This window comes from Pongo pygmaeus, chromosome 9 (genome assembly GCF_028885625.2).
Source record: "Pongo pygmaeus isolate AG05252 chromosome 9, NHGRI_mPonPyg2-v2.0_pri, whole genome shotgun sequence".
Taxonomy (NCBI): domain Eukaryota; kingdom Metazoa; phylum Chordata; class Mammalia; order Primates; family Hominidae; genus Pongo; species Pongo pygmaeus.
Window position 1 is genome coordinate 7696880 of NC_072382.2, and position 10589 is coordinate 7707468.

Below are 10589 nucleotides of genomic sequence, written 5' to 3' on the forward strand. Positions count from 1 at the left end.
TTGTCCTCAGGCTACTGTGCCCCAGCTGAGAGCTACCCTGCCAGGGTCACGGGAAGGAGGTGTGTGTGTTGCCTATTACACATATCAAACTACCCCCCTCTACTGGGTTGAATTTTGTCTCCGCAAAATTCATGTATACCTGGAACCTGTGAATGTGACCTTATTTGGAAACCGAGTCTTTGCAGATATAATCAAGTTAAGGTCATACTGGAGTAGAGTGGGTCCTAAACCCAATACAACAGTTGTCCTTACAAGAAGAGAGAAATAGGCTCATGCCTATAATCCCAGCACTTTGGGAGGCTGAGGTGGGCGGATCATGAGGTCAAGAGATTGAGACCATCCTGGCCAACTCTGTGAAACCCCGTCTCTACTAAAAATACAAAAATTAGCTGGGTATGGTGGTGCACACCTGTATTCCCCGCTACTCTGGAGGCTGAGGCAGGAGAATCGCTTGAGCCCAGGAGGTGGAGGTTGTAGTGAGCCAAGATCGCACCACTATACTCCAGCCTGGCGACAGAGAGAAACTCCATCTCAAAAAAAAAAAAAAGAGAGAAAGTTTGGCCAGGTGCAGTGGTTCATGCCTGTAAACCCAGCACTTTGGGAGGCCAAGATGGGAGGATTGCTTGAGAACAGAAGTTCAACACCAGCCTGGGCAACATGGCAAAACCCCACCTCTACAAAAAATACAAAAATTAGCCAGGTGGTAGTCCCAGCTACTTGGGGGGCTGAGGCAAGAGAATTGCTTGAACCTGGGGGGCTGAGGCTGCAGTGAGCCAAGACTGTGCCACTGCACTCTAGCCTGCGTGATAAAGTGAGACCTTGTCTCAAAAAAAAAAAAAAAAAAAAATGCTGAGCGCAGTGGCCCAGCTTGTAATCCCAGCACTGTGGGAGGCCAAGGCAGGTAGATCACCTGAGGTCAGGAGTTTGAGACCAGCCTGGCCAACATGGTAAAACTCCATCTCTATTAAAAATACAAAAAAAAAAAAAAAATTAGCCGAGCATGGTGGTGGGTGCCTGTAATTCCACCTACTCAGGAGGCTGAGGCAGGAGAATCCTTTGAACCCAGGAGGCAGAGGTTGCTGTGAGCTGAGATGGCACCACTGCATTCCAGCCTGGGTGACAGTGAGACTCCATCTCAAAAAATATATATAAATAAAAATTAAAATAAAAAAATCAGCCAGGCGGCCAGGTGTGGTGGCTCACACCTGTAATCCCAGCACTTTGGGAGGCTGAGGCAGGCAGATCATGAGGTCAGGAGATTGAGACCATCCTGGCTAACCCCGTCTCTACTAAAAATACAAAAAATTAGCCGGGCATGGTGGCGGGCGCCTGTAGTCCCAGCTGCTCAGGAGGCTGAGGCAGGAGAATGGTGTGAACCCGGGAGGCGGAGCTTGCAGTGAGCCGAGATCACGCCACTGCACTCTAGCCTGGGCGGCAGAGTGAGACTCCGTGCCAAAAAAAAAATAAAAATAAAAAAATCAGCCAGGCATGGTGGCACATGCTCGTAGTCCTAACTACTCAGGAGGCTGAGGTGTGAGGATCCCTTGAGCCCAGGATTTCAAAGTTACACTTGAGCTATGGTCATGCTACTGCACTCCAGTCTGGGCAACAGAGAAAGATGCTTTCTGTAAAAAAAAAAAAAAAGGAGGGAAATTTGGTCACAGACACACAAGGAGAATGCCATGTGATGATGGAGGCATAGATTGGAATGATGCATCCAAAAGCCAAGGAATACCAAGGATTGCCAGCAACCATGGGAAGCTAGGAAGAGGCAGGAAGAATTCTTCCCTAGAGCCTTCAGAAATAGTGCAGCACTGCCAACAACTTGATTTTGGACTTGTGAACTCCAGAAGTATTAGAGAACAAATTTCTGTTGTTTTAAGCCACCCAGTTTGTGATGATTTGTTATGGCAATCCTAGGAATGTAATACACCCTAAACCTAGAGGTGTCAAGCAAAAAGGGTTTCTTAGATCTCAATTCCATGGGTTGGCTGGGCTTAGTTGGGTGGTTCTTCTGCTCCATGTGGTGTCAGCTGGGGTGAGCCAGGCTGCAGTCAGCTAGCAGCTGGGCTGGGGGCTCACTTACATGACAGGCAGTTGGTTCTGGCTGTTGGCTGGGGTACCTTGGTTCTCTTCCATGTGGCCCTTGACCTCCACATGGCCTTCCTATCAGGATGGCCCAGAGTTCTTTTTTTTTAATCTTTTTTTTTTTTTTGAGATGAAGTTTTGCTCTTGTAGCCCAGGCTGGAGTGCAAAGGCATGATCTTGGCTCACTGCCACCTCTACCTCCCAGGTTCAAGCGATTCTCCTGCCTCAGCCTCCTGAGTAGCTGGGATTACAGGCTTGCACCACCATGTGTGGCTAATTTTTGTATTTTTAGTAGAAACGGAGTTTCACCATGTGGGCCAGGCTAGCCTCAAACTCCTGACCTCAGGCGATCCATCTGCCTCGGCCTCCCAAAGTGCTGGGATTACAGGTGTGAGCCACCGTTCCTGGCAGGATGGCCCAGAGTTCTTTACATGGCATCTGGCTTCTAGAAGTAGAAACAGAGGACAGCAAAAACGAAGCTGCAAGGCCTATTGAGGCCTAGGTGGCGAAGTCCCAGAACATTATTTCCAATGCATTCTGTTGGCCAAAGCAGGTCACATGGCCCATCTAGAGTCAAGGAAAGGGAAAATATATTCCACTTTTTTTTTTTTTTTTTAAGAGATGGGATCTTGCTGTCTAGTCCAGACTGTAGTACATGGCACAATCACAGCTCACTGCATCCCGGAACTCCTGGGCTTCAGAGATCGCCTACCTTGGCCCCCCATAGACTCCACTCTAGATGAGAGGTGTGACAAGACAATGCATGGGAGAGATGGGATGGGAGAGATGGTTATGGACATCTTTGGAAGCAACCTACCTACCAGAGTGTGTAAATGTTTGGGGGAGGCCTCAGCCAAGGACCCCAGAGATGTGGTCCCTGTTGATGGGGCTGCTGACAAGGCTAGAATTCCTCTGTCTGAATGGGACCCCCTCAAACCCATGAGCCTCAGGCTCAGTTCAGCCATCAACTCACTGGGTGACCTTGGGCCAGTCCCTCATTCATGGAATGATAATTCATTAAACACCTACTATATGCCAGGCCCAGAGCTAGGCACTGGGGTCCTGGTAGTGAACAGACCAGGTTTCCATGGAACTTTCAGTGTAATGGAAGAAAAAAGCCAGGCGCTGTGGGTCATGTCTGTAATCCCAGCACTTTGTGAGGCCAAGGAGGGTGGATCGCTTGAGGTCAGGAGTTTGAGACCAGCTTGGCCAACATGGTGATACCCCGTTTCTACTAAAAATACAAAAATTAGCCAGGAGTAGTGGCAGGCACCTGTAATCCCAGCTACTTGGATGAAGCAGGAGAATCCAGGCTGAGGCAGGAGAATCGCTTGAACCCGGGAGGCGGAGGTTGCAGTGAGCCGAGATCATGCCACTGCACTCCAACCTGGGTGACAGAGCAAGACTCCATCTCAAAAAATAAGCACATTAACTAGACAAAAAAAAAAAGAAAGAAAGAAAAAGAGAGAAAGAAAGAAGAAAGGAAAGAAAAAGAAAGAAGAAAAAGAAAGAAAAAGAGAGAAAGAAAGAAGAAAGGAAAGAAAAAGAAAGAAGAAAAAGAAATAAAGAAAGAAAGAAAAGAAAGAAAGAAAGAAAGAAAGAGAAAAGAAAGAAAGGGAAAGAAAGAGAGAAAAAGAAAGAAAGAAAATAAAAAAGCACATAACTAGACTAACTGGTCAGTGTGACAAGTAGAACTTCTGGGAGTTGGACTAGAGATTCTCTGAGGATAAAGAGGCTGGGACGAACTTGGAGGGCAGCGTCCTGGAGGATGAGAAGTCCTGCCCCATTCTGGGCCCCATTTTCCTCCTCCAGACATTGAGGAGGAACATTGAGAGGTCCTTCTCCAGACACTGAGAGGTGGGTCAGAGCTGTGAATTTCAATTCTGTTCCCTGGAGTCTTGGGGTTCCCCAGAGGCACCTCAGGGACTGCTGCAGAAGAGGCTGAGAAGGGCATCTGAAGCATAAGACTGGCTGGGCTCAAGGCTTCTGGTGGGCTCCTACCGTCTAGCTTCCCAGCCAGGTACCCTAGGCTTCCTGGAAGAAAATTTTCCCAGCTCCCCCCTTGTTTCTAAATGGCCCTGATGGGGCCTGGTCTCTGGGAAAACGGGGAAGCCACCCCTCTGTCTGCTGGACAACGCCCCCCGGAACAGATCCTGGACCAGGATGCTTAGCTGCTCCCTCACCTTTGACCTTGGGCCTGCTTGAGCCTGGAGAGTCCCAGGGGCCTTGCAAAAAGTGCCAGTGTCTCTCGAAGAGCTCAGGCTTTTTGGGGTCAGACCCTCTCCTTCTGTGTGGCCCTTGCCTCTCTAAGCCTCAGAAGGAGCCCCACCTCAGTGGGGTGGGCACAGAGGCAGGACACTGAGAGCCAGGTCCTCTGAAGCTGGCCTTGAGGTCAGCACAGGGTGGGCACAATCCCTCTGGGGAGAAAGGTCCAGAGAAGTGGCAGGAAAGGCCCAGCCTGGTGGGGGATCCACCCCGCCCCGGGCCCTGGTGCCCCTGCCCAACCATTCTGGGATGCTTTGGGCTTAGCCTGCCTCACAGGGGTCAGCGGGGCGGGCGGGGGGGTGTCTGAGCCAGCGAGTTAGTCACCAGGCAAATCGTTGACTTTTTCTCAGCATCTTTATTACTGTGTTCGACTCCAGTGCTGGACACTGGATGGGGTGGGGTGGGGTCGGAGATGCCAAAAACAAGAAATCCCTTCCCCACTCTGGGCCTCAGTTTCCCCCTCTGTCACACAGGGAGAAAGGCTTCCTCTGCTTCCTTCATCAGGACACCGTGAGGTTCAAAGGTTTTCAGCACAGGGTGCTCAGCCCGGAGGGCCACCCAGCTGTGGTCCTTGCCCCAGAGGGCTCACCATCTGGGAGGGAGACCTGCGCCCTGGCCCACCATCAGCAACTGACAAGAAGGGCAGTTGGGTCATGGTCCAGTGACCAGGCAACGTCCGTGAGCCTCTCAGCCATGGGTCTGGCTTCATCAAGCTCCGTCCTGGAAGTTGACAGCTGGTCGTGTGGGGCAGGAGCGTCCACAGCCCCCATTCCGGGCAGGCTTCTTCTAAACCTTCACAGAATCATAGTCCAAGGCCCCTACCCAAGCCCAGAGGGCAGACAGCTGAGCCCCCTTCTTTTTGACCCTGCTAGGGTCTTCGAAGAGAGCTAGTGCTGGAGTGGAAGGGCCAGAGCTGAGAGGAGCAGCCATGTGGCGACTCCAGTGTGCTGGTGGCAGAAGCCTCCTTGGGCCACCCAGCCATAGTCCAGAGAGCCGTGAAGAGGTAGGTCAGCAGACACGGTGGGCTGGTCCGGGCACAGCAAGGGGGCCACCATGGCTTCCAGCATCTTTAGCTGATGGTGCCCAGTGTGGGCTACAGGGAGGCCGGCTGACTCAGAGTCACTCTGGGGAAGATGGCGACAAAGCTCTCCCACCTTCTTCTTACCTGCTGGAAGACAGAGGTGGGAGAGGTCCCACGGGCTGAGTGGTGGGCTTAGATGTTGTTCCACCCACAGCCACGAGGTGGGGGTAGACCCCAGGGAGAGAAGCACTGCTCATTGGATACCCTGTCTCTTAGAGGAAGGAGGTAGGGGCCAGGAGCCCGCAGCCCCCCACAAAGGGGTCCAGATCTCCCCTTTTTCTCTGGGGTGAGAGGGTCACACAGTGTACTTCCCGGGAAGTTGCACTGGCTGATCTCCTTGCCTCCTGCTCCCTTCCTCCGTCCAACATACTATCAATCAGCTAAAAACAGTGCTCACCGTGTCACCCTCCTCCTCTAAAACCTTCAGTGGCTCCCCAAGTCCCTATGGGATACATCTCAAATGCCTTCAGGGCCCTCTGAAACGTGGCTCTGGGGTGTCTCTCTCTGCACCCTCATCTCCAGGCAGCTCGGTTGTCATCTTGGTACACAGCCCAGGATGGCTCTGCCTCTGAACCTTTCCTGCCCTGGCATCCCCGCCCACCCGCTGTGGTACCCTCCATCCTTCAGCCCACAGCCATACCTGTTGGTACCGCCTCAGCCACCGCCGGCTGCCTCCTCGCTGGGCTTGGATCAGCTGCTCTGTGTCCCCCAGGCTCCCTGGCACCCACTCCTGGGCAGTGGCATCTGGCCCTTCTGTGCCTCTCTCGAGGCCCTGGGACCTGGACTTCTCTCGCCCCTGTCTGAGGCTTAGCGCCCTGCGGAGTTGGCCCTCCTGGGGCCGCCCCCAGGGCTCCTGCAGCTTTCCATAGGAGGGTCGGGGCCCTCGCAAGGACTGGCTTCGCAGCCCTGTTCCCATGGCTCCAGAGGCTGCAGGCACAGGACTGCTCCGGCCCCTCAGCAAGACACTGGCCCTCTGAGGTGGCCCAGTGCCTCCACCCATCTGACAAGAGATCACCTAGGGGCAAAGGTTGGTGCTGCCAAGGTGGCTTTCATAAATCAAAGGGCAGGCCACAGGGCCGAGCATCCCTGAGTCACCTCACCACTGCCTCCCCACCTTCTGGGTCAAGGAGCGAAGGCCAAGGGGAGGAAATTGCCACTCCCTCCTTCCCCTATCCTTCCCCCCTCCCCCTCCCCTCCCCCCTCCTCCCCTCCCCTCCTCCTCCCCTCTTCCTCCCCTCTCCCTCCCCTCCCCCTCCCCCTCCCACTCTCCCTCCCCCTCCCCTCCCCCTCCCACTCTCCCTCCCCCTCCCCTCCCCCTCCCACTCTCCCCCCTCCTCCCCCTCTCCTCCCCCTCCCACTTCCCCTCTCCTCCCCCTCCCCCTCCCACTCCCCCTCCCACTCCCCCTCCCCCTCCCCCTCCCCTCCCTCCCCTCCTTCTCCTCCCCTCCCTCCCCTCCTTCTCCTCCCCTCCCCTCCTTCTCCTCTAGGCAGTCTTCCCTGACTACCTCATCCCTGAAGAGTTGGTGCTCCTCTGAATTTCTATGGCCCTGGCATCCATTGACACTGAGCACCATGGCTTAACAGCAAAACAGAGACAGCCTTTTAAGAATTGGGCCAGGCCTGGTGGCTCATGCCTGTAATCCTAGCACTTTGAGAGGCCGAGGCAGGCAGATTGCCTGAGATCAGGCGTTCCAGACCAGCCTTGCCAACATGGTAAAACCCCGTCTCTACTAAAAATACAAAAAATTAGCTGGGCACGGTGGCGGGCACCTGTAATCCCAGCTACTCAGGACGCTGAGGCAGGAGAATCACTTGAACCCGGAAGGTGGAGGTTGCAGTGAGCCGAGATTGTGCCACTGCACCCAACCTGGGTGACAGAGCAAGATTGCGTCTCAAAAAGAAATATATTTTTAAAAAAAGAATCAGTATGGCTCCAACCTAGAACAATCACATTCACAAAGACAGCAAGGAGGATGGCCGTTGCCAGGCACTGGGGGAGGGAGGAATGAAGAGTTTAATGGCTGTAAATTTTCAGGTTTCATAAGATGAAGAGTTCCAGAGATTGGTTGCACAACAATGGCTGAAATGGTAAACTTTATGGTATATGTGTTTTACAATACTGGAGAATTTCTTTTTTTTTTTTTTAATTTTTTTTTTAAGAAACAAAAGGAAATAGGACGGCTCCAGGCTAGGAGTCAGGAGGCCTGGATTTTTTCCAGGCCCAGCGCTGCCCCTAATATCCCAGCAGCACAGCACTATCCTTGAGCACTCAAGCTCTGAGGACCAACTGCCTCTGGGTAAACTGTAGCTTCATTCCTTGCAGCCTTGTGACCCTGGGCACATTTTTCTCCTTCATCCGTAAGAGGGACAAATAACTTGGGTAATTGTTGTGCGTATTAAATGTGATCCACAGGGCTTGGCACACAGCAACCCCTCGAACAAAGTGAGTTGGTGGTTGTATTAGTCCGTTCTCCTGCTGCTATAAAGAAAGACCTGAGGCTGGGAGCGGTGGCTCATGCCTGTAATCCTAGCACTTTGGGAGGCTGAGGTGGGTGGATCACTTGAGGTCAGAAGTTCAAGACCAGCCTGGCCAATATGGTGAAACCCCATCTTTACTAAAAATACAAAAATTAGGCCAGGTTGCAGTGGCTCACAACTGTAATCCCAGCACTTTGGGAGGCCGAGGCAGGTGGATCACAAGGTCAGGAGTTTGAGACCAGCCTGGCCAACATGGTGAAACCCCGTCTCCACTGAAAAAATACAAAGATTAGGCAGGCAGGGTGGCGTGTGCCTGTAATCCCAGCTACTCGGGAGGCTGAGGCAGGAGAATTGCTTGAACCCAGGAGGCAGAGGTTGCAGTGAGCCGAGATCGTGCCACTGCACTCTAGCCTGGGCAACAGCAAGACTTCGTCTCAAAATAAAACAAAAAATTATCCACGTATAGTGGTGGGCAACTGTAATCCCAGCTACTCGGGAGGCTGAGGCAGGAGAATCGCTTGAACCCAGGAGGCAGAGGTTGTAGTGAGCTAAGATTGCGCCACTGCACCCCAGCCTGGGCAACAGAGCGAGACTCTGTCTCAAAAAATAATAATAATAAAAATAAGAAATACCTGAGACTGGGTAATTTATAAAGACAAAAAGTTTAATTGGCTCATGGTTCTGCAGGCTGTACAGGAAGCATAGCAGCTTCTGCTGCTGGGGAGGCCTCAGGAAGCTTCCAACCGCAGTGGAAGGCAAAGCGGGGATGAGGCATCTCACATGATAGGAGCAGGAGAAAGAGAGAGCGTGGCAGGAGGTGCTGTACACTTTGTTTTGAGACAGAGTCTCACTCTGTCGCCCAGGCTGGAGTGCAGTGGCGCAATCTTGGTTCACTGCAACCTCCGCCTCCTGGGTTCAAGTGATTCTCGTGCCTCAGCCTCCTGAGCAGCTGGGACTACAGGTGCCTGCCACCACGCCCAGTTAATTTTTTGTATTTTTGGTAGAGACAGGATCTTGCTATATTTCCCAGTCTGGCCTTGAACTCCTGGCCTCAAGTGATCTGCCCACCTCAGTCTCCCAAAGTGTTTGGAATAAAGGCGTGAGCCACCGTGCTCAGCCTACACACTTTGAAACAACCAGATCTCACAAGAACTCACTATCATGAAAACAGCACCAAGGGGATGGGTCTAAACCATTCACGAGAATCCACCCCCATGAGCCAACCACCTCCAACACTGGGGACTACAATTCAACATGAAGTTTGGTGGGGACACAAATCCAAACCATATCAGTGGTATTCACTGCCGTGGGCAGATCCTTTCAGTCTCATCTGTAAAGTGGGTTGTTTCTTTTTAAATTTTTTTTTTTTTGAGATGGAGTCTTGCTCTGGCGCCTAGACTGGAGTGCAGTGGCGCGATCTTGGCTCACTGCAACCTCTGCCTCCCAGGTTCAAGCGATTCTTCTGCCTCAGCCTCCCGAATAGCTAGGATTACAGGCACATGCCACCATGCCTGGCTAATTTTTGTATTTTTAGTAGAGATGGAGTTTCACCATGTTGGCCTGGCTGTTCTCAAACTCCTGGCCTCATGATCCACCCTCCTCGCCTCCCAAAGTGCCAGGATTACAGGCATGAGCCACCCCACCCAGCCTGTAAAATGGGTTGTTTCAAAAATAAGATGAAATCATGAGTGTGGATGCTTCTAAAGGTGAGACTACTGGCAGCAACTCTTTCCCCCGAGACAGGAGGAAGAGAAAGAAGCCTGGGGCTGGGCCAGCAGATTCCCCAGAATGGTTGTTTTGTTTTTTGAAACAGGGTCTCACTCTGTTGCTCAGGCTGTAGGGCAGTGGCACAATTTCAGCTCAATAAAACATTGGCCTCCAGGCTCAAGTGATCCTCCCACCTCAGCCTCCTGAGTAGCTGGGACTACGGGTATGTGCCACCATGCCTGACTAATTTTTGTATTTTTTGTAGAGATGGAGTTTCATCATGTTACTCAGACTGGTTTTGAACTCCTGAGCTCAAGCAATCTGCCCACCTCAGCCTCCCAAAGTGCTGGGATTACAGGTGTGAGCCACCACGCCTGGCCTCAAAATGGTGGAATTTGAGTGCTGTTCCATGCTCCTTTTTGTTTTATTTTTATTATGCATTTCTTTGTTTATTTTAGAGATAAGATTTCTCTATGTTGCCCAGGCTGGTCACAAACTCCTGGTCTCAAGTGATCCTCCTGTCTCAGCCTCCTGAATAGTTGGGATTACAGGCATGAGCCATCACGCCCAGCTCCTTTTTGTTTTAACCACTGTTTTGAGTCAACCCCTTCACAGATTTCATTTAAACCTCATGATAGTCCTATGATGTGGGGATTGTCATCTCATTTTATAGATCAGAAAACTGAGGATCAGGGAGATTAAGCACCTGGCTGGAGAGCATGCCCACTAAGTGGCAGAGCTGGCCGGCCACCCTGGTCAGCCGGGCTTTAAAAACCCATGCTTCAATCACTCAGGTCTCCTTCCCCAGACGCGGCAGCAGAGGCAGGACTGGAAGCCAGCTGTCCTGCCTCCTCCATGTTTGGGGTACTGCAGAGGGCACCCCTATCCAGGGCCAGGGAAGTGCTGGCTGCAGCTCTTGGCTCACACTAGCCTTGTCCCCCAGGGCCTGGCCTTGCCCTCATCCCTTCTG

At 52.3% G+C, this 10589-nt stretch overlaps 1 protein-coding gene across 2 annotated transcripts; it reads right to left on the reverse strand.

Moving 5' to 3' along the window:
• Nucleotides 1-4688: 4688 nt before the first annotated feature.
• On the reverse strand, nt 4689-6443 carry C9H11orf86 (chromosome 9 C11orf86 homolog). 2 transcript variants are annotated; one of them, XM_054441740.2, is made up of 2 exons: nt 6075-6443; nt 4689-5518 (listed from the first exon to the last, which is right to left on the reverse strand). In XM_054441740.2, exons 1-2 carry the CDS (start codon nt 6432-6434, stop codon nt 5447-5449), a joined length of 432 nt encoding a protein of 143 aa, XP_054297715.2. In that variant the 5' UTR covers nt 6435-6443; the 3' UTR covers nt 4689-5446. The 2 variants fall into 2 exon arrangements, with proteins under 2 accessions (XP_054297715.2, XP_054297714.2); XM_054441739.2 differs by having other exon boundaries at nt 4689-5521.
• Between the last annotated feature and the right edge of the window lie 4146 nt (nt 6444-10589).

Excerpts from the sequence above, each read along its gene's own strand:
- C9H11orf86 (XM_054441739.2), bottom strand. The coding sequence starts at position 6,434 with ATGGGTGGAGGCACTGGGCCACCTCAGAGGGCCAGTGTCTTGCTGAGG. Across the intron at positions 5,522-6,074 it reads GGCTGAGGCGGTACCAACAG|CAGGTAAGAAGAAGGTGGGA; the intron begins GTATGGCTGTGG and ends TCTGTCTTCCAG.